The 24,007-nt window shown below is 44.0% G+C and overlaps 1 protein-coding gene across 3 annotated transcripts in view; it reads left to right on the forward strand.

Moving 5' to 3' along the window:
- CDH11 (cadherin 11) overlaps positions 1-24,007 on the forward strand; it is a 147,959-nt gene that overhangs the window by 94,427 nt on the left and 29,525 nt on the right. For all 3 annotated transcript variants that reach the window (XM_038538790.1, XM_038538789.1, XM_038538791.1), the window contains 5 exons: positions 7,605-8,004; positions 12,214-12,508; positions 15,380-15,499; positions 17,429-17,596; positions 22,146-22,333. In XM_038538790.1, coding sequence (XP_038394718.1) covers positions 7,777-8,004; positions 12,214-12,508; positions 15,380-15,499; positions 17,429-17,596; positions 22,146-22,333 — 999 coding nt within the window. In that variant the 5' untranslated portion in view covers positions 7,605-7,776. The remainder of the gene's footprint in view (positions 1-7,604; positions 8,005-12,213; positions 12,509-15,379; positions 15,500-17,428; positions 17,597-22,145; positions 22,334-24,007) is intronic.

Here is a 24,007-nt window from a genome sequence, read left to right on the forward strand (position 1 = left end):
AAGCATTCCAGTTGGCTCACTTAGAGGAGACCTATTGTCATTCCCTATATGGAAACTCAGGAACAGAAAGAAGATCAGTATTTCGGGGCCCAAGTAGACAGCAACCGGAGGGCAGTCCTTGATCGCCAGGATTTTCAGAACACAGGGCCATGTGTTGTGCCCTTTACCTGGCTTAGGGACAGAGACCAAGTTTGTTTCTATTTGGTTACTAAGTGGCTTGCTTATAACCTTGATTTTACCAAATCTTTGGCCATGGAGGATGACTGTGCCATCCCTCGGGCAGCCCGTCACCTTCCTGTTTGAGTTCCCTCACTCACTGGAACATGGTTCCTGTTTTCTTTTGTTCAAGTTCCCAGGCAGATCCTATTCACCCAGCTTGTCCTTATGAGCCAGATTACACAGGGGAAAACAATCAGCGATCCATTTAAGATTTGGTTATTCCTGGAGTAGATGCAGCTCAATCAGCCATGGCTCAAGATGAGAGTGGAAGCTTCAGATGGTGGAGATCGTGGAGATAGGTGTTTACTTGGAAGAAGCTGGAGTGGGCAAGGACCAAAAGACCAGAATGATATGGTACAAATTCATCTGTAGAGGTGTGCTCCCTGTTTCCTCAGTACTGTGTACGGAAGTCCTGCTTGCACCGAGCCCATCACACCATTATTCATCCGCTTAGAAGACTGTCTCACTGTTGTTCAAGTACGGTCTACATACAGAGCAGAGATACACAGCAGCCTATGTATCCCCGGGGTCCAACCCAGGCCTGGCACTGTGAAAAGTTATTGCTGAATGAAGGAACCAGCAAATAAAGAAAGCTTTATAGATATTTACTGCTCTGAGACAAAGGGAGATTTACGTACAGGCCTTTGATACCGCAAATGAAGTTGCATCATGTTGAGCATCTGTTTATCATTGCCATTTGTGCCCTAATTTTCCCTCAGGTATTTCAGCTCATGCAAAAAAAAAAAAAAAATTGAAAATAAAATCTTTCTCTTTCCACACATTCATAGACAGTGTTTATTCACAGACTGAGATGACACGGCTGACATTATTTCCTGTATGTGTTGACATATTTTATTCATCTTGATGATTAACATTTTAAGATATTACAGTGAGAAAAAGACTGTCCTAAGGATTGAGTAGAGCACAAGTAACAAGTACTTCATTGCACACATTGTATTTAATCATCTTATTAATGGACGTTTACTTAATTATTTGAAGAGCTAAGTAAATAATCACGGAATGATTCTACATGTTTGTGGTCTGGGAAGTGAAGGTGGATTGCAATGATACTTTGTGGCTGTGCGAGCCTGAGGATATAAAGGTTGGTTGTACATACTTTAAAAATAAATGAAATTCTTGTTGAACGAGGATTATTTTCAATATCGAATATAGGTTTGGAGCTGAGATGATCCTTGAGGATGGATCATGCAGTCTCCTTGTATCAAAGATGAGGAACATGGACTCCCAGGGTTCGGGAGTCAGCTAAAGCTAAAGCATGGGTTTTGCTGTCACATAAACTTAAATTTGAATTGCAGCCTTGCTAGTGATTTAGGGTGTTCCCTCAGGTGACTTTCTCAACCACTCTGTGGTTACAATTTGGGTGATCTTTACATAAAAGTCGTGGTAAAGGTGCCATCAAATGATATAAGCGCCAAGCCCTGTGTAGAGTGCCCATCCCTGGAAAAATCGAGCACTTGGTCAAGGATAACCTCTACAGTCGTTACCTGATGTTAGGTAGCCTGTAAGTGATGGAGCCAGGATTGGACACAGGTCTGCCCAACACCAGGCAGTGAGTGACCTTTCCACTTTCAAAGCTGAGATACTCATGTGGTTCTCTATTTCTCTGGAAGTAGAGAATCAAACTTAGATTGAAGCACTTTAAAATTTCCCCCTCTCCCCTAGAGAACGTTATGGTCCTTGATAAGGGGCCCCATTTGCTGCACACTTTGACGTCGGAATTTGGTGTTGGAGCCGTGGAGCAACAATGACCTTTCCGCCGTCTTTCCCGTGTTTTGCACCTGAGCAGAAGTGATCACGACCCCACGCTTACGCTCTGCTCCGAGTGTAGGAATCAGGGAAGAAGAACTAGGATTCAGTGGTTCTTCTAATGCTTCCTTTCCCCATTCTCTGTGATTTCCACGGACCTGGCATAAATCCTGTGATTTGATTTGAAACTAGAGACCAGCCCAGTGCTGAGTGATGAGATCTGACCGGGGAATAAAATATGCTTGAATTAATTTGCATAATAGAATCCCATTGGTTACAAAGCTGTGTTTGTTGAAGTGGAGAGCAGAGCCCCCCACCCCGGGCTCCCCCGCAAGGGCAAGGGGACCTGCACATGCAGAATGGAGTTTTGAGTTCTGGTGTGGGCCTCGATCATATTCCTAACGTAATGATAACCTGTCTTTAACTGTAAATTAGCTCCCTGGAAATGAAAAGAACAGGTCAGCCCGTCTGATCCTTCCAGCTCTGTGGGGAGGAGAAAGCTGAAAAACCAAAGCCACTTGCTTTCTGCTAAGCGCTTTCGTCTTTCTTTCTCTACCCGATAACAATTTCCAGCAGGAGTCCAAATATACTTAAACACCCGTATATGTCATTCTCCTTTACGGAGACAAAAGCAGGCACAGCAAGAGGGTTTTATGCTCAAGGCGCAATAGCTTATGACGGGCTATCTGCTCTCAAGATAGAGGGGTGAGCCTTCCACTTAGAGCTGGTGGTTTTGCAAATCCATTTTCCTGTCATGTTATTACTCCTGTGACTTTCAACAGCATTTATTTTTCCTTGCAAGCAATATGCTCCCACTATAAAATGAAGTCCGCCTATATGTTTCAGTGGAACCCCAATGCTTAGACATCCTGGCATACTGCTAGAAAGTGCTTTAATGGAAAGATTGCTTGAGACTTGCCTTGGGGGTCTTTATTAAAACCAATTAGAACATTGATATATTTCCCTAATTATTACTGATGTCAAAGTCTTCTTAGGAGGGCAGTCTCCTATTAATTTTCATGTATGTTCCCTGCAAACTCTTTACCATTGAACACATCAATCAGGTCTCTAGATTTTAGAAGCATTTCTTTAAGGAAACAAAAAAAAATAAATCTCCCTGAACACGTTTTTGAAACTTATACATTTAGAAATTTTGAAACAAAGCATTTAAAAATTAAAAAAAAAGAAAAAGCAAAGATGAACTTTTGTATAATGTGTTGTTTAAGGCTGGTTGTACTGCGTTGTTGATGCAATTACTTCCTGTTCGTCTTCACTCTGGTCACTGCAATAAAATGCTTTATCCTCCTCTTTCGGGTTTGGTTTTAGTATTTTAGTCACCACCGGTGCCACCAAAACTTAAATTATTATCATTTTAAGGCTGTTATGTGTGTATCACGATGTGTGTCTATATTTGCTCAGCATCCTTCTCTTAGAAAGGCGGTGTAGAGCAGGATCGTAGGGGAGGAGGATACAGGTCTCGGAGCCAAACATCCGAGGCTCGTGTCCCAGCTCCTCCACTCGCTTGATTCTGTAACCGTGGGCAAGTGACTTAATCTTGGCTATGCCTCAGACTGCTTACAATAGCAATACTACTATCGGTGAAGGGTTATTGTGAAAATTTGATGACTCAACTCATAGAAAGCATTTAGAAGAGTATTAGGCAGATCATAATGCTGGATGCATATTAACTATTATTACTATTTTAATCAGTCATATTGTTAGTGTATACCAAGGTCTAATGTTGGTTTACTTCAGGTGCCTTCTAGGTTCCAGTATCCAGCATAGGAACCATATCATTTCCTTACGAATTGAGGCAGAAACAAATAGCAGGAGTTGGTATTGTTCACTGATTAAGAACACAGACACCAGAGCCAGATGGCATGGGTTCAAATTCCAGCTCTGCTATTTCCCAGAAGCATAGCTTTGCACAAATTGCTTCACTTATCTGGGCTCCAGCTTCCTCATCCTTTATAATAAGAATATTGATAGTACCTATTCATAAATTTGTTATCGAAATAAATAGCTGAATTAGTATTTGTAAAGTTATTAGAACAGTAGCTAGAGAAAGCTTTTGCTAAGTGAGTTTTCATTCTGAAAGTGAGTATTTTTAAGCTATGTCTTAAAATTCATCATATATATATATATACCTGAGACTAATCTTTAAAATAATATTACATATTACATATAGTCATATAATTACTTTCAAATAATGAGTTATTTTTAAGAGCCCAGTTGGTCTTGCTATTCTTTTCAAAAGAAGAAGGTAGAAAATTTCATCTTTTTGGTAATGGGTTCGTTGTTTTTGGGTCATGTGGAAACTCTTAAATTCATTAGTATCAAGCTAGATTTTTTTTTTTTTTATCAAGGGAGAAAAGTTGTCATCTAGTTTTAACACTTCTAGTGTCAGAAATAATTGTGCTTTACAGCAAAATGGCAGCCAGAAGAAAGAGGTGCAGAAATATGAACTTTAATTAAACCCTTTCTTTCAAATACACTTCACAGTTTATATGCAAGAATAATTTATCACCATGTGAATGAACACTTAATACTTGGCATGGTGTAAAATGGGCAGGGATCTTGTCGCTGTCGCACCATATGGTCTTTTCTGTTTCTTCTTGAGATTCTATGGTAGCAGTATCAAGTTTGCACTTGAAGTATGTGGTTCAGATCATACATTCAACTTTTATTGATGGCTTTCTTTTTTTCCCTAAGATTTTATTTATTTATTCATGAGAGACACACACAGAGAGAGAGAAGGGGGGCGGGGCAGAGACACAGGCAGAGGGAGAAGCAGGCTCCATGCAGGGAGCTCGACGTGGAACTCGATCCCGGGTCTCCAGGATCACGCCCTGGGCCGAAGGCAGGCGCTCAACCGCTGAGCCCCCCGGGCATCCCTGATGGCTTGCTTTCAAAAGCACAGTTACTGGATCTATAATTATATATAAGGTATAATTCCAATCATAAAGATGCATCCAGTTTAATAAAGAGACAGCATATGAATCAGAAGAAATCCCCAACAATCACTCACTGGAGCCCCAATCACGAATATGAAACTGGAAGCCATTTGTAGAAAATGTCACCCAAAGGCTTTATTTTGGAGAGAATGTACCAACACAGGAATGATGCAGTCCCATGATAAGGTACTGACAGATTCTCAACCATATATCTGGCTTCCTGGCTTAAACCAGGGATCTTTCTATTGCTTCACATTGACTCATTTTAGGATCTGACTTCTCCTGGGTCCCTCTCTGTGCTTTTTTTTTTTTTTTCCACACAGTTAGTTTGGATTGCAAGAAGCAGCATTTGATGTATTATTAGCACGCCCAAGTCTGAGGACGAAGCTGTTGAATGATGACACTGCCTTTTTAACCTCTCTCTCTCTTCCACACAACCTTTACCATACCCTGAGATGTCTGTCTCCAACAAATATTGGACTCCTATTCCTCGAATAGAGACTAACAAAATACATTATAGAATATACGGGGGGGGGGGGGCAGTGATGGACGCCCAAAATTATCTGCACATCTGTGGCCTCTTAGATACATTTTGCTATATGACAAAGGAAGCGGAAAGGCTTGGCTTGGCGAAGCCAAAGACCATCAGAAAGAAAAATGTCCTGCTCCAACAAATTAGAATTTCACCAATTCCCTTATTTTCCAGACTACCAAGACCAGATGGCTATGGTATCCCCATGTACCTCTTATGCCTCAATTCCTCTCTTAGAGAAAACACCTCACCATCCTTTTCTGAGCATCTCCATCTGCAAGGCAAGAGCATCTCCTTCTACTGAGTGACACCTATGGGCTTGGATTGCGGCATTCTAGGAAGAAAGGAAGAGACCCATGCTGTGTCCAGTTCCCAACTCTGTATGAAGCCCCGTATGTGGGCAGCAACTTGCCCTCCCCATGGTTCAGATGAGACCACTCCTAGAGGCTCAGGATGCCTGACTGATATGCCCAACGTCACCTATGTTGTAAGATGTAGAAGTGGTATTCTAACCGAGGTCTATCTGACCTCCAAGTCTAGGTACATGCCACTATGCCAAGATTCATGCACCTTCCCTTTTGTTCTCCTCCCCCATCACCACTACCTTAGTACTAGATAGCTAAGAATTACATGATTTTGTTTCTACAGTGCTCAAGAGGCTCACCTCATTTAGACTCACTGGTGCTGAAATGAGGTGTCATCTTTAGTACCAGAGTGTTACCCTCCATGCCCAACAATCTTCTGTGAATAGCTCCTGTCCCTGGCGGGCATGGTAATGGGGATTGCCTGATTTTGGGACCTAGGGTTCCAGCTGAAGTCTGGGTGGCGCACCAGGGGAAGAGGATAATTGTCCAGAAGAGATTGCAGGGTGCCAAGAGAGTGGAAGAAGCCAGGGGAGTTCCAAAGGACATAATTAAGTTTCCAGCAGCAGCAAACTAGGTTTAGTGAAGAAGTCCAGGAACCCAAGGCAGAAATTAAAGACCAGAGTAACTGCAGGTCAGAAATCTACGAGGGCTGTGGAAGGCTCATCCTCTACTGATGAGTAGCTGAGCCATGACTGGGTGCCAGGAACAAGGCCTTTGGACCAGCTGGTGGGGAGTGCTCTTTCATATTGCGTCTCGTGGTTGGAAAAAGCTGTTAAAGTATCCGTTCCAAGACTGTCAGGTTAAGGAAGGATCTTCAGGTTCTCGGGTGGACCTTTGATCCAACAAGAGCAAATCTTGCTCATTAAGTTGATACCATAGCATTCATTTATCCACCATGAGGATAATCCATTATTTCACTGACACATGTTTTTGTGATCATGGGTGGTTTCTCAGGATCTGCCCCAGTCTCCTTTCTCTGGCAGGGTCCATTGCTGCCTTTCTCCTTATACCATCCAGTCATGCTGACCAGCGTCGGGATGTGCTGTGCTTGTGGCGAGCTCCGGGCTTTGGGGCACATTGTTCCTCTGGACGGTCCTCCCATCTACTCCCTTCTGATCACAGTAGCTCTTGCTTCAGGGTGGAGCACAGCCACCCTGCACTTGGGGAGTCTCCACAGCTGCCCCCACTCTCCGCCATGTCCACCCTTAATCCCCATCCCTTAGATGTTCATCTCCTGGACTCTCGTGATGCCCAGAGTTTCCCTGTTATGAAAACATACCCTAGTACAATTGTGATCAATAATAATAACAGATAAGTATGGAGTGCTTGCTGTGTACCAGACGTTGTGCTAAGGGATTTAGAGGCATAAGTCATTTAATCCCCGTGTCAACCTTGCAGTGAGTATGATTAGCATCCCCATTTCATAAATGAGCAAGCTGAGCACAAAGAGCTGTTAGCTTACCCCAAACCCAGAGTTAGTCAGTGGTTAAACTGACACTGAGACCTTGGCAGCTGGATTGCACAGCACACACGCGTCCATCCTCGTATAGACCTCGAGGGGTTTCTTTGTCTGTGTCTTTATCCCACCTGCCATGGGGTGAGCTGTGAGAGAGAGAGAGCGAGCGAGAGTGAGCAGGGGGCCTGTTTCTTCCTCAGCCTGCCCCCTCAGTACCCCAAGGCAGCGCTCCTGTGGCCCGTGTATGGGGTGGCATTGAAGGGGTTGGGGAAGGAGCCTGCCGCTAATCTGCCCTTCCTCTCTTCCTGCAGAAGCCGACTGGGGGAGTGCGCAGCCCTGACGTGATGTGCTCGGTGAGCAGAGACCTTCCGCTCCAAGAGAGGTCTGCGTGACGCGTCCGGGAGGCCACCACCGGCCAGGCCGCCACAGGGTCGGTGTAAGGGGTGACAGCCACATTCTCCTGTGCCTACCACGTAACCAAAAATGAAGGAGCACTACTGTTTACAAGCCGCCCTGGTGTGCCTGGGCGTGCTGTGCCACAGCCAGGCCATGGCCACAGAGCGGCGGAGCCACCTGCGCCCCTCGTTCCACGGGCACCACGAGAAGGGCAAGGAGGGGCAGGTGCTGCAGCGCTCCAAGAGAGGCTGGGTCTGGAACCAGTTCTTCGTGATAGAGGAGTACACCGGGCCTGACCCCGTGCTCGTGGGCAGGGTAAGGCTGCTGCCCCGCAGGGCTTCTGTCTTTCTCTCTGCCGTGCCAATAGGAGGATATGACCCAAAAAGAAAATTCCCAGGAGGGGGCAAACCCACTAAGGGTGCTTCAACAAGAATCATAAGATCATTGCTCAAACATCCTTTCAGCCTTTTGTTTTTCTTCTCAATTCATAGAGTTGACCATGTTACCAACACTTCTGTTTTTCCACTTAATAGTCTACCTTTAAACTCCATTTTCAATGGCTGCACGATAGTCTACTGAGTTGAAACCATTATTTATTTATCCATTCTCCAACGGAGGGCATTTCCCTGAGCGTAGGCTATCCACCCCCGCCCCCCCTTGCCTTCTCAGAACCCTCCCTGCTCTTCATGAGAGCTTTCCTTCTTATATTACATGGGTCTGTGTTTGTCCGTCTCCTTCACTGGAGTGGACCAGTGTCATCCTTGTCCCAAGGTCCTGGGACTAAGCCCAGTTTTAGGGCGGCCTTTGTAAATAAATACTCCATGAGATGAATGGCTGTGTCTTAAGAATGGGTGGGGTTTTGTGGCCTTGGCTCAGGAGTGGCAACACCCAGCTGGAGTGACTTGAGAGTCCTAGCAGTACTTGGACCGCCTTCTCTGTGCACCTCCTCCAAGAAAGTGCAAAGGGCAGGCAGTCCAACATACACTAACAAATGCATCACCTGTTATCATTGATTTTAAACCGTGCATCCCTTTGTCAGAGGATAGCGGCCTTAACCTCAAGGAGATAGGTGATCATCTACACGAGAATGAAAGCCTACTGAGCTGTGGGGAAGAGGTGGGCAAATGGCAAAACTAGGGATAAAATATCCCTGACTTCAAAGAGTTCAGAGACCAGTGGAAAAGACACACTTACCTAAGGAATTAAAACACACACACACACACACCCCTAAAATAAAGAATAGGAAGACAAAGAAATTCAACAGAAGTAATCATACACGTACATGGGAACGTTTGGGAGGGTTAGAGGCAGGTTTCATAGAGAACATGATGATAATGTGTGACCTGAAGGATGAGAGGTTATCCAGTGAAGGGGGAGAGGACAAGAGGAGATCTGCGGGATGCTAACTGCTAGGCCTCCGATATCCCGATGGGTTATTTCAGCTGTTCTTTAACATGAGAACAGCAATGCATATTTATATAATTGACATATTTGGAAGGGGTTCCTATTAGCATCTCAATAAGGTTGTTCGGGTGGCAAAGTGCCTTTTCACAGACGTGTCCCGAGAGAATTTCATTCAAGTATACCCCCAAAATGGAAAGATTATACCCAAAATAGAAGTAGTCTGGGGAAATGGGAACCCAGGGGAATAATTGGCATGTGAATTCCCTCCATGAGGAGATGGGCTGTGTGCCCAGAGAGGAAGACGAGACTTCAGTCATGGGGGGAGCCGCGCAGCTCCAGCAACGTGGGAGCTATGCCTGACTTGCTCTGAGAGTGTAGAACCTTTGGCCTGGGGACTTTCTCAATGGGGAACAGTGTGCGTGTCGGGGTGGGGGACTGCGGAAGGGACAGGACCTGGAGGACCCTTTCCTTGTCTCTGTGGAGCAAGCAGTTGACATGCCTGCTGGAAGGGAGCGTAGGGAAAAGCATGGAGAAAAGTAAGCAGTTGGTGGTCTTTAAAATACAGGCACAGGAGACGGAGAGTGAGACGTCAGATGGGATGGTGTTCGAAGAAAAAGGCGCCTGGATCCTCTGGCTCTTCCTTTGGAGATAATGCAGATGCATAGTTCCCTGTGAACAGGAGTAGACGGGATGACCTTTGAGTTGACAACATTCAAGGTTGAGTGCTTTACGATGCTCTGGAAAAGTAGACTTTGGCAAGCGACGGACGTTCAGATTTCCTGCAGGAAACACAGCCTGTGCCCCGCTGTGCTCTGCAGAGGGGACACCATCAGTCTTTGGCGTTAGCAGTTGGCTGTGTGTGCCGCAGCAACGGGGTCCCCTGATAGGATTGAATGGTTTCCCAAACTGCTTTTTGTGTCGAACCTAATAAATACCGTTGTCAGTTGTATAGGTCATCTTTGTTGGAGGGAGAAAAAGAAGGAATTGATATCCAACTTCCAGATTTGAAAACAAAGTAGAGAAAAATATTGAGTGCTATGTTTTTACATTTTTTTTTTTTTGCAGTTATTTGGTTCATCATGAACTAGAATCTATTTAATGTTACAGAAACTTGGCCACGCTCACATGTGCTACATGAAAGCCCCTGGAAACGTCCCTTCTAGTAACTCCCATTAAAATAAGCGTTTATTTCCTTGTTTCTTATTCACAAGACTGAGCCCCTAACTTTTGCCAGGTCTGAGGCAGAGAAAACGGACAAATACAAACCGCAGGATGGAAGGGGGAAGCCAGGGGGACAGCAGCAGGGATCCTGCCCTGGCTGTGGAAATCCTATGAAGAGGACCCGGATCCGGGCAATTCCGTTCATCCTTTGGAGGCCGTTCAACAGCCTCATACTTTACTCACAAACTGCCTTATTCAGGGGCAACGTATTAAATATTATTCCATGACCACACAAAGCTTGTTATAAATGTTAACAAGTTCCGAAGCAAAGTATGTCTTTATTTTTAATTTTCCTGAGAAAGACTGTGAACTAGAATCAAAACGGTCTTCCCGATTTGTGCCCGCAGGTCTGTCCCCGTGCTGGCATAGGTGGTGTTTCACGGAGGCCCCGCAAATCAATTAGATGCTTTTTGGGAACTCACAACAACACAAAAATGTTTAAAAAGCAGTGTGTGCAACCCCGCTTTGTGATTCCGAACGAGCTCTCTGGGCTTGGTGTCATAACAATGATAATTTAAGTGGCATCAATAATAATATTAAGATAGCTTTGCTTCTACTATCCATATTAGATTGTCATTGAAAATAAGAAATATTATCATTATCATCAATGCCATTCGAACAAAGCTGTTCGGTTTATGCCGGGGTTTCTCACATGGGGGTAGAATCAAGGGCTTCCTAGCCACTCGGCTACCCTTGAAGCCTGTGGAAATGGTGAAAGCAATGCTTTTCTCCTCTGACAAGTGGCGTAGAGAGGGCAAGGCACTAGGTGAGGATGGAAGCCTCAGACATGGAGGTGACATCGAGGAAAGGTGAAGCGTTGCTACAGGAAAGTCAGACGTGGTCTTTGGGTCCACGTTCTGAAGCAGGTAGGCAGGAGAGCGGGGTCTTGCCCTGGTCCTGCCAAATGTGGATTTAGGCAAGTACCATTGTTGCCCTGGGCTTCGTCAGAGGAGGGAAGAAAACCCCTAACGATGTCTAAGGTTCTCTGTATCGTTTAAGAAGCTGTGTGTTTGTCAAGCCATCCTACCCGCACAGTGCCTAGGATCAGATGGGGCGTTTCCTCCGGGCAGGCCACATCCCCAGGCCCTCATGCCTCGTGCCTCTCACGGAGGGTCCCCTGGGAGGGTCTGACTGATGAGTTGCTTGTAGTAACGGAAGCCTGAAGGCGACCTTAGTGTCCTTTGGGAGAGGACAGCTAAAGCAAGATGACAGCTCCATCCAGTGGGTGAGGTCGATCTACGTGTTCCAGTGCGAGAGGCCTCCTGAGTTTACTGTTCTAGGAGAACAGAGGTGGACAGTGGCGTGTTGCACAAAAATAAGCTGGGACATTTATGCATCTCTCTGTACACATAGCCTAGCATATGCGTAAAACCCGGTGTCTTAGAGGATTTGCAGAAACTGGTAACAACCGTTGCGTGTGAGCAGAGAAATCCAAGAAGTGGGAAGCAGGACTGAGAAGGCTTATGTATGGCATAAATGCTTGTTTTTTTAATTTTTAGGTCACATATATATTTCTTCCAAAATAATCCCATTACTGTGCATGTGGATATGTATTTTGTGTGCGTGTTTGTGTGAATGTGAATCCGTGCATCTACTTTGTTATATGTGCATATTAATGAGGGAGAGCATCGATCTTAAAATCTAAAAAACTCAAGGTCAAGTTTGAACGCCGGGTTCACCGCACCCAGCTGTGCCACCTTGGCCAAGGCAAGTAGCTTCTCTAAGATTCCATGCTCACTTGTACAAAACGTGAGAGCGTCTCCCTGTCACGGCGTGTGTGTGGGTCTGCGTCAGTGAGTGGACGTGGAGAGCGTCCTGTAGCGGACGGCGTTCGAGTGAGTCTGTGTCTCTCCGTGGCATCCCTCCCGGGATTAACCATCTCGATTTCTCTCTCCCTAGCTTCATTCCGATATTGACTCTGGTGATGGGAACATTAAATACATTCTCTCAGGTGAAGGAGCCGGGACCATTTTTGTGATTGATGACAAATCAGGGAACATTCATGCCACCAAGACACTGGACCGAGAGGAGAGAGCCCAGTACACCCTCATGGCTCAGGCGGTGGACAGGGACACCAACCGGCCGCTGGAGCCACCATCGGAGTTCATCGTCAAGGTCCAGGACATTAACGACAACCCTCCTGAGTTCCTGCACGAGACCTATCACGCGAACGTGCCTGAGAGGTCCAACGTGGGTGCGTAGGGCAGGGGAGGCCGACCCCAACTACAGGCCTGGGGTCCCTGTGGGTGGGCGGGCGGGTGCCTCTTCTCCTAAATCAGGAAAGGTGAATTTCTGCGCCTCTTCTATGGCGTAGCGACAAGAAATGTTATTTGTGTAGTTGAAGTTTCAAATACTTAAAATGGACCCGAGATTTTAAGACCTAAACTTAGACAACGCAAGGACGTGTGGCCGAGTGGCGAGAACACGACCGGATCCTGTTATCCTGGCTCGGGCGTCCCTTCGCCGTGTAACTCGGATCCAGTTCGCTCTATCTTAGCGTTAGTATCCCTTTCTGTGAAGAGTAGGGGAAGAGTGTGGGATCTTACGGAATTCGAGGCCGTGTGGTTCAGTTACTAGTGCACGTTGATGTCTGCTGGAGTCCCAGTGTCGGCAATACTGGTTGAATGCGGGCCTTGTGCTAACTAATGACTTACACGGCATCACTGCGTTTAATTTTTGCGATGATTCCTCTTTGCAGTGAGGTAGGTCCTCTGACATATTTTGCAGATGGGAAATCCAAGCTACAAACGGGTCAACTAATTCATCCCAGTTCACCTGAGCTATTAAGTGGCCACAGGATACACATAGAACCATGGCACTATGCCACCACCTGCTAGAACAATTTAGAAGTAGATCTATCTTTTCGTCAGACCTGAAGACACCCTGCACTGTTAAAGAATATTTCTCCAAATGATTTCTTCCCCTGGATACCTTTTCCTGGCAGTAGCTTTTGCTTGGCTTCATAGAACGCGTGCAGTCGTGGTCTTTCAAGACACATGGAAGGGTTTGTTTGTCTTTCAGACAATCATCAGGGCTCTTTTGATCAGGGAATGAGTCCAATTATATGAATCAGAGATTTTAGAGCCCAAATGGACGAAAGAATCACCAGAGCCAAGCTGCCCATTTTACAGATGAGAAAACCAAGCAGCAAGAATAGGAACCAACTTGCTCAAGAAAAGTTAGATGCAGAAGTAACCCTGAGACCCTAAGCTCTTTCCACTCTGCAGGTAGAACTCGGGATTAAAAAAGAAGAAGAAGAAGAATCTCTCGTTTTTTTCCTCCTCCAGATTAAGTCAGGCTCTTCTCATCTTTTATGAAGGCCAGGCCTCACTCCTTGCTCCTCCTCCCTGGCCATGACCAGCCCTTCAGTCTCTTGGTATTCACCTAGGGATGTTAATGAGAAAGAAGCAGACATGAGCCAGATTGTTAAATAGGGGACAGCAGTAGCATCGGCAACTGACCCAGAAGGAAAGACCAGTCATCCAGAAGAATATTCCAGAGGAATTTACATTGTCCCCACCTCTGGGGGCTCCTGATGCTTCGGGATGACACCCAGGCTCTCTGCCACGGCTTACGAGAGTAGAGTCTGTTGTCGTCGTACCAGATTGAAGTCCTGGCCGTGCCCCTCACCAGCCAGGTGAACCTGGGCGTCACATCTTTCTCGGTTTTCATTGTGTCATCTATAGAGTGAGGATAATCTAAACCGTATGGAGGGTTAAGTTACGGAGATAGAAATTACAAGGAGCCGTAATGGATTTAGCGGAGTTCCAGAAGCAAGCGAAGCATAGAGCCTTGATGATTTCCCTAGCTCTACCACGATGTAGAGCTCTGCCCCTTTATAGACCCCTGCTACCTAGAATAGTGCCTGGTTGTACGGGAAGAGTTCCAGAAGAGCCGTTTGCAACAAATAATGAATTACAGGAAAGTAATTCGAAAAAAAGCAAGATTGACTTTTACACCGCATAAAAATCACTGACAATAGTAAATTAAAGGGTTGACAGAGGCTGTGTAAACGGGCTCCCCTGCCCCCCACATGGAACCTTGCCCTCTCTTGCAAATGTCACAGAGACACTGCGTTCACTTGGTTGCTGGATAGGGTTAGACTCCGGGCTCTGGCGATAATCCACTTAGCAAGATAGATTGCAAACGTTCAGACCTCTCACACCTAATTCCTCACAATGCAGCCGATGTCAACGTGCGAAGCTGAGCGAGGCTGGCACAACGCATGGGACGTGCCCGAAACAGCGCCTGGCACAAGGCCCTCAATTCCGTTTCTCTTCCTCTGGCACCACACCCCACTCTGTCACCCAGCACCTTGGGGCCTCCAGTCTTTGTGACCAGCAAAGGAGAGAGGCTTTTCCAGGAGAAACAGAATATCTCATCTCCCTTCATTTCTCTGGTTTCCTGGCCTTCGGACCCACCGACGTCTATGGGTGGTTTCTATTAAATGAGTGCCAGACCCGTTAGAGGTGGGAAGATGCAATTTTCATGTCATCAGGGAACAACATTCTGTGCAATATTTATAGCCATAAATTAATTAAAATGTAGTATTAGGAGCTATTTTATTACATGCAGAGCAACAATAAAATGATATATTTATTGCTCTGCTACAGATGGAAGACTGCTCTCTGTCCTTCTACGAAAAGCAATTCATCATTAATTATTCTTTATTATACTCTTTGAGAAGATTTTTATTTAATTATTTGATGTACTGTACATTCCAACTGCATGGGTCTAAGAATGTTTTCACAATAATGTTCTTATTATTACTTGAACTGTTAAGCATAGCACAATGTACTAGGAATTTAGAAAGTTCATTTTTTAAGTGATGGGCATTGTTTTTTTTTTTTTGTGGGTTTTTTGTTTGTTTGTTTGTTTTTAAGGAAGGAAAGAGGGAAGGAAGAAAGGAAGATTGTTTTACACCTCTACCCCAGAGAAATGAGAGCATGTTACATAGTTGTAGGGCTTTTCTCAGTTTTTAATTTTTTAAGATGGAACTTCATAAACTGGAATAGAACTTAAAAACTGAGGCGGTGTTGCTAATGAATTTATTTCATTTTTTAAGGAACGTCGGTCATCCAGGTGACCGCTTCAGATGCCGATGATCCTACGTACGGAAACAGCGCCAAGTTAGTGTACAGTATCCTGGAAGGACAGCCCTACTTTTCAGTGGAAGCGCAGACAGGTACCGTGTAATGTCGTTGTGACCCGTGACACGTCATAAGGAGTCCAGGCCGACTCACTAAACCGGCTTGAGTCTCAGTCTTCTCAAATATAAGAAAGGCCACCTCATAAGATTGTGGAGAGGAGTAGACACTGTGCGTGCATGTGCCTGGGTGTGGTTCGCTTCCAACGAACTCTATTTGTTATAGTCTCTGCCCCTCCGTCACCAGGCCACTTTAATAAATACAATCTTAAAATACAACCTTTGTTTTAAAACCATATCTTAAAATTTAGTTTAAACTTAAGAGCATATCTTAAAATACTTAAATTTTTTCGTAAGTATCAACTGTGGATCCCAGTGAAGACCCATTGAACTTGAGGGCTGATGAAAACTGGCAGCTCTCAAAGCTTGCTTTGCAGCCCACCACGCAGGGAGCTGGGAATGGGTGTTAATAATGTTCACATGTGTTTAGGAGGTGGCATGTTCCTCCCCTGTGCTTACAGATCCCCAACAGGCATTATCCAGAAAGAAGGCTCTGCACAGTTCTTACGGGAAAAAGATAGCAAATTGAAAGGGTGAAAAAAATATAACCACCAAAACCAAATTGTTCCACTTCATTTATCCCAAACTTTATTCCAGGGTCCTTTGTTTAGAATAAACACTGAAATCCTGTGAAACTTCTAATCTATAATATATTCCCCCAAACTGCTTTCTTTTTGTACAATATGCTTGATACATTTAAAAGATATTTACTAATAAACCACATTTGTTGGTATACTTTAATTATATGAAAATATATATATATTAATATGTATACATAGGGCCTGTCAATCAGATATTTCGTCCATTTGCTGGATATAATTTCCATTGACCTCTGTTATTATTTATTTGTAGCCACTTTGCTTCAGAACACAACCTATGGGGTTACTTGCTATGATTCCATCAAAGGCATTTGCTGTTTAGCCTTTCCAGATTAACTAAGGATCAATGTGGGATTGCACCCAGATTTTTAGCATCCAGATTTGAGATGCTGAAAACCGATGGAGGAATTCCAGTTGCAACCTTCATTTTTCTCAAGGACTCCTGGTTAGAAATAACCTATTTGAACCTACCAAAGTGTTTGACAGATCAGACATGAGACTCAGTGAGTTCAAGGGTGTTGCTGAGAAATACAGACATCAGGGCTAAGAGAGGGACAGGAGGCTTTCTTCTTATTTCCACTATAAATGTTACCATATCTGCAGAGAAGAAGAGCTTGGACATGTTCTCAAGAGGTTTCAGTGAGCGTGGTTTTCATCCCAATCATGTGCTTATAGCCCGGGACCATGTAGAATTTGATCATTAACTTACCACCTTTGTCGGTGATGGGTGATAGGAGTACAAACAGTAAATGTTTGTATAAGCATTGTGTGTACTTTTAACTCATTTGGCTCACTCTTTTAAAATTTAATAATTACATTTCAACATATTGCATGGAATACATGCTGCCTACTTTTAACCTAATGTAAGCCATATTAGGTTGAATTCTAAGAATTGTGTGCTGGGATAGACTTTCAAAAGATTCTGCTGGCATTTCAAAAGCATGAGTCTAGTCATGGGTATCCATGCAACTGGCCCTCAAATATTTCAACCTTTAGGAACCTCAAGTGTTATGCCTGAGAATAGTGAGGTTATTACTTGCATTTACAATGCAACATATAAAGCACATAAAATTGTAATGCTATATTAATAATTATGACAATTTGCTGAGAAAGACATCTATCTATATGGTGCTCTTAAGTATGGCTATTCTTAATTATAAGTATCATGTTGAAGTGACTCTTGTGTGAGGGCAGGTTCTGTTTTATTCCTCTTTGCTTCCCCAATGCCTAGAACTTTTTTTTTGTTGTTTTAATGTTGTTATCAATGATATTTCATCAATGATGTGATATTTCCCACTCACCTGTCCAGGTATCATCAGGACAGCCCTTCCCAACATGGACAGGGAAGCCAAGGAGGAGTACCACGTGGTGATCCAGGCCAAGGACATGGGTGGACACATGGGTGGCCTCTCAGGGACAACCAAAGTGACGATCACACTGACTGATGTCAATGACAACCCACCAAAGTTTCCGCAGAGTAAGTAGGTGGGCTTGGCTTTCACATTTTAATGGTGCCACAGCCAGCCCTTCTCTGACCCATTCCTGCTTTACTCAGCTTTCAAGAAGAAATCTAGAAGAATGGAGTCTCTTTATCATTCATGCAAAAAAATGAAAAAAAAAAAAACAATACAACAGCCACATAAAAAAGTGAAAATGGAATAAAAGTAGTAAGTTAAAAAAGAGATAAAAAAATTCTGTGATCCTAGATACAGAAAATCTATTTTGTTAGGTATTTCACTAGATACTTGCTATGCAATCTAGCAATTAAGTAATCCCTCTCTATCTCAATGTTCTCATTTCTAATCTGGAGGTAGTAGTACCTGAGTAACTTATCTATTGCTTTAAAATAGACTGCCCAAAACCTTTGTATAAAACAATAATAATTATTTATTTTTGTCACAAGTCTGTAATTTGGGCAAAACTTGGAGGAGACCCCTTGCCTTTTTTCCATAGCATCAAGTGAGGATGGCTTGACTGAGGCTGGAGGATCCATTTCAAAGAATGCTCAGTGACATGGCTGATGCATTGGCATTGGTTATTGGTTTCTCTCCATGTGGGGGTCACCAAGGAATGGCTTGGATAGGTTCTGAAAGTGAGAGCCCCAAGGATATCAAGCAGAGACTGTATTGCCTCTTGTGACCTAACTACAGAAATGATATGACATCATTTCCACTGTGGTCATAAGACTACTCAAACTTAAGTGAGTCCTAGAGGACCTCATTTTTCAATGGAATGACTGTCGAAGTCATGTTGAAGGAAAAGCTTGTGGGATGGGAGATATGGCTTTGGCCATTTTTGGAGAATACAGTCTTCCAGGGGTCTTAATTAATAGGGTGTCGTTAGAACTAAGTAGACTACTATGAAATCTTATGATATTTGGCATAAGTTCTCAACAACAGTATTATTATCTAGGGGATTGTGGTCCTCCTACAAAATTGATAGGATTGCTGAGGGAAATAAAAGAAGAAATGATTTTGTAAGATTAGTAATCATCAGGCAGCCCGGGTAGCTCAGGTTTAGTGCTGTGTTCAGCCCAGGGCCTGATCCTGGAGTCCTGGGATTGAGTCCCAGGTCGGGCTCCCTGCATGGAGCCTGCTTCTCCCTCTGCCTGTGTCTCTGCCTCTCTCTCTCTCTGTCTCTCATGAATAAATAAATAAAATCTTAAAAAAAGATTAGTAATCATCATAATTACAACTACTATCATATAATGAATAGTAACTACTATTGAGTATCTCTACAAGAGCCTACATTTTACAGATAAAATTGGGTTCCCTGAAAGGTGTAGTAAGTTGTGCAAAGAATGTAGCAAAGTAACCCAAAAAGCAAAAAATAATCCAGTTAAAAATAGGCAAAAGACAGAAACAGAATACATACAGATGGCCAATAGACACAGGAAAAGATGCTCAACATCACTTACCATTGGGGAAGTGCAAATCAAAGCCACAAAGAAATACCACCTTACACCTGTCAGAATGTCTAAAATCAAAAACACAAGAAGTAAGAGGTATTGGTGGAGATGCAGAGAGAGGGGAACCCTCTTGCACTGTTGGTGGGAATGAAAACTAACGCAACCACTGTGGAGAATGGTATGGAGGTTCCTCAAAAAAGTTAAAAATAGAACTACCTTACAATCCAGTAATCACATTACTGGGCATTTACCCCTAAAATACAAAAACAGTAATTCAAAGGGATGCATGCACTTTTGTCTTTATAGCAGCATTCCTATGACAATAACCAAATTATGGAAGCAGCCCAAGTGTCCATCGATAGATGAATGGATTAGGAAAATGTGGGGCAGCCTGGAGGCTCAGCATTTAGCGCCATCTGCAGCCCAGGGCGTGATCCTGGAGACCCGGGATCGAGTCCCACGTCAGGCTCCCTGCATGGAGCCTGCTTCTCCCTTGGCCTGTGTCTCTGCCTCTCTCTCTCTCTCTCTCTCTCTCTCTCCTCTCTCTCTCTTTCTCTCTGTCTCTGTCTCTTGTGAATGAATAGATAAAATCTTTAAAAAAAAAGAATCAAACAAAACCAAGAAACAGATTCAACTATAGAGACCAAACTGATGGTTACCAGAAGGGAGATGGGTGGGGCGGATGGGTGAAATAGCTGATGGGGATTAAGGAAGGCACTTGTCCTGATGAGCACCGAGTGATGTATGAACTGTTGAATCGCTATATTGTACACTTGAAACTAATATAACACTGCACATTAACTACAGTGGAATCAAAATTGAAGACTTAATCAAAATTTTTTTTAAAAATATAGGAAATTCAGAACTTGAACATAAATCTGTTTATGGCCATGTAGATATAGACAGTGGTACAGTGTGATTGTAGCGTTGCCGGTGCTGCTCGTACGCGGAGGATTCGTCACTAGATTAGGAGAGTAGCTGGTGGAACCTGGGGGTTTATTGTCCGAGAGATGGCACTTTTTGCAAACGTGGGAACAAGGCAGGCAAACAATATGGCCCCAGGAAGGCACCACGGTCTTTCAGAGGAATCCAAAGACAACGATCTGCACAAAGGAGATACTGGGGTAGGATTACAAGGCAAGAAGCAGTTCTCGTGGGGCCCAAGGAGAGGGGAAGAGAGATCGCTTCGCCTGGCCAGGCACAGGGTTCATCACCTCCAGGAATCTTAGGGCTCAGAGAGCATTCTAACAGACTTCACGCTCCCTTATCCACACTGCAAAATTGTTTGGTGTGTAGAAGGAGAAAGCAAACAGGACTGTTAGCAGGCAGCCATTCGTGCCCTGGCTCACACGCGGTCATATAATAAAGTTACATGGCTTCGGTGCAGACACTGCGGTCATTGCACGAACTCTGATGAGATTTGGAGAAAACCAGCTCAGAATAGGTTTCTGTAAAGCTTCGTGTAAATTGGTAATTGTCTACAGAGGCTTATCTACGACGACTATACCTCCAGTTGTCCTTGAATATGCAGATTATGGTGTGATTAGGTTCAACATGGGTCAACCTGAAAGCATTCGAAGCCACATAATATAGATAAATATAGACAGAATATTAGAACTGATAAAATCCATGGCAGGAAACCTAAAACTTAGAAGAGTTTAAGTAACTCGTCCAAAACCACTCAGCTGGGAAGTGGTAGAGACAAGGTTTCCAGCCCATGTTTCTCTATATTATTTCACACATCATATTTTTGAAATGTGAAAATGCAGATAAGATCATCTCTCTGGCTTCTCTACTGAAAACCTTCTAGGGGCTTCCACCAAGTTTAAACAAAACCTGACGTCTTTCCCTCTCCTGCAATGGCCTTTTTACACAGATGGGTCCCAGCCTACCCATGTGCCCTCACCTCTTACAGAAAGCTCCAGCCACACTTGACTTCTTGCTTCTGTATGTCTTCCGTATGTGCCCACTTTGGGATTTTTGCCATTTGTCTTTCACTTTGTAATTTTTATATCCAGAGATTCACAGGATTGATTGCTAACTCCCTTCAAGGGAGTTCGGATGCCTTCTTCCGAGGGATGTCTTCTCTGAAGGACCAAACAATGTCAAATCAATCTTGATTCTCTCTCTTTCTTCTTCTCACGTGGACATATTTAACACAAGTGTACACACTCACACACACATGCATATACACACTAACACTCATGCACGCATGTGTGTACCACAAAACCGCACACTCACGCACACCCAGACGTGCATTCAGGCACGCACCATCCCCCTCGCAAACCATTGTACACAAACGTACAGTCACACAGTCTCGTTACCCTCTACCACTTACCCTACTTTATTTGTCTTCTTCCTGGCAATGACATCATAGTAGGTCTACATTTGCTTTCTCTCTCTCTCTCTCTCTCTCTTCAGTTTGCCTCAGTAAGAGAAGAAACTTGATGGTTTTATTTACCACTGAGTCACCAGGGGCTAGAGCAGCACCTGGCACTTATTAGGTTCCCAATAAATGTTAAATAAATATATAGGGATAGACCACACTGTGGGAAAGCTTTCCCAATAAGGCAGTGCTTATTGACCAAACAGTGAAAGAGGTGATCTAAGAGGAGAGTCATATATAGAGTTAGAAGAGTCAGACTTTGAAGGATAAAATTTGCATTTGACGTTTAAAAAATATGGGGCTGTGGAAGTTTTTTAAAGAGAAGGTTGTTTTCCTGGGTATCTGGCAGTGCCTTGGAATTAACTGGTGGACCACTCAGAAGACATGAAAAGATGTCTTTGCTCTTTGAATGTATAAAGACGTACGTGGTCCTCCATCACTTCCTGTTGGGAAATGTAACTGAGAATTGTTTTCCTTTCTCACATGTGGCAGGTGACCCCACCACATCACCCTGGACCCTGATACTGTTTCATCATCCTCTGTAGAACACATTTCTTTGACAAGCAGGCCATGTGGGATCTTCCTTCCCATCCATTCACTTCTTTCATGTTTTCAATCAATAGAGAGTTCAATTTCAAACCCTTTGAGAAATTTATTGGGATTCAATGAAATCTAAAATCTTACAGCTGCCAAATAAAAAGGGAAATAAAAATAGATGTCTTCTTCTCCTAGGCGTGTACCAGATGTCTGTGTCAGAAGCGGCTGTCCCCGGGGAAGAAGTAGGAAGAGTAAAGGCAAAAGACCCAGACATTGGAGAAAATGGCTTAGTCACATACAATATTGTTGATGGAGACGGTATGGAATTGTTTGAGATCACGACGGACTATGAGACACAGGAGGGCGTGGTCAAACTGAAAAAGGTGAGTTAGGGTGAGGAAGCAGGTGTGTGAGCAGGCTGGCCAGCCCAGCCAAGGTGACCTGTGGGGAACACACGCTGGGAGGCTGAGAAATGAGAATATGGACAACTGGGGCCTGACTTGACCTCACAGTTCCACTCCCAGCTCTGGGGACATAACAGGACTGCGTCCCCTTCTGTTACTGCATCCCCTCCCTCCTACTAGGGAGGGCTAGCAAAGGGGGGCTGGGAATGCCAGCTGACTGCTTGTTGGTTTTTCTGTGATTTGCCACAGTTTTTACCTGGAAGGGTAGATAGCTAGATAAATCTAGATTTTGAAGAAATAGCCCTGAGCATGTAAGGGGTTCCTTCTTTGGCTCTGCCACGCTAACTCGGTTCATACTGGCTGTTCAGAATGTCTCCCATCTGAAGTCTCTAAGGGCCACTGCATTGCTGGGCCCTCTGTGAAACTTGAGCCAGTCCTCTGCTTGATTCTCTTTCAAGATTGAGCCCGTGAATCAGCAGTAGTGAACCTCCCCCCAGAGTCAGCTGAAATGCCCTTAAAAACTGTATCTTGGAATTAACTCACAGCAAAGAGGAGTTTACTATTTTAAAAAATACACATATTTTTATTTTAAAAAAAAATCTAAAATTTACTCAAGCTAAATATAAGCTAGGGACGCCTGGGTGGCTCACTGGTTGAGCGTCTGCCTTCGGCCCAGGGCGTGATCCCAGGATCCAGGATCGAGTCCCATGTCTGGCTCCCTGCATGGAGCCTGCTTCTCCCTCTGTCTGTGTCCCTGCCTCTCTCTCTCTCTCTTTCTGTGTATCTCATGAATAAATATATAAAATCTTTTATAAAATATAATATACTAAATATAGGCTAAATGAAGTCTGAACATCTTACAAACATTTATTTTTCAGAAAAATTATATAAGGTAGATAGTATTATCCCAATGGACAATGGTACCTCAATTTAATTATGAGGAGATTGAGGTTCAGACAGATGAAATAATTTGATCTCGTCATAGTCACGTGGCTAGCAGCCCATGGATGTGAAATTCAAACCTAAGGCATTCAACTTACTACTCAAGACATTTTGGAAGCAGCTGGGCCAGAAAAGGATTATGAAGGAAGCCACATAAGATTCACTTTCAAGTGAAGAAACAGTTACAGTATTTTCTAAAATGGTTTTCCCCCCTGATTTACCACTTGAGAAATCAACACCTCTCCATCATCAAAGTGTGTGGAGCATTAAATCTGAATTGGATGATGGGATTACCTTGGTTTTAATCAAGCATTCATTTTCAACTTGGTTTTGTAGCATGAATATTAAGCTCCTTGGTGTGATGGGAAAGATTGGACTGTAACACCGATAAAAAATTAATTTGAAGAATCAATAAAGAGGCTGGTAGCTGGAGAGCAGGCAGGAGTAGGGTCGAGAAATATCCTGGGAGGAATCTTTTAGTTAGGGAAGCAGGGAGAGATGTGCTCTAGGAAGCTGACTTTTTGCGATACTTGCAGACATTGTTGGGTTTGGGAGATACACTGTGGGACGCAAAACAGAGAGAACGTAGGAGATGACTCTTTCATAAAAGAATATGGAAGTTGAGGTGAACTTGGGCTACTTGGAAAAGTCAACATTAGTGACAGTGAATTAGTGGCCAGGGCAGTCTGATCATCAGCCACAAAGGGCTAT

The sequence above is a fragment of the Canis lupus genome, chromosome 5 (genome assembly GCF_011100685.1).
Source record: "Canis lupus familiaris isolate Mischka breed German Shepherd chromosome 5, alternate assembly UU_Cfam_GSD_1.0, whole genome shotgun sequence".
Classification (NCBI taxonomy): domain Eukaryota; kingdom Metazoa; phylum Chordata; class Mammalia; order Carnivora; family Canidae; genus Canis; species Canis lupus.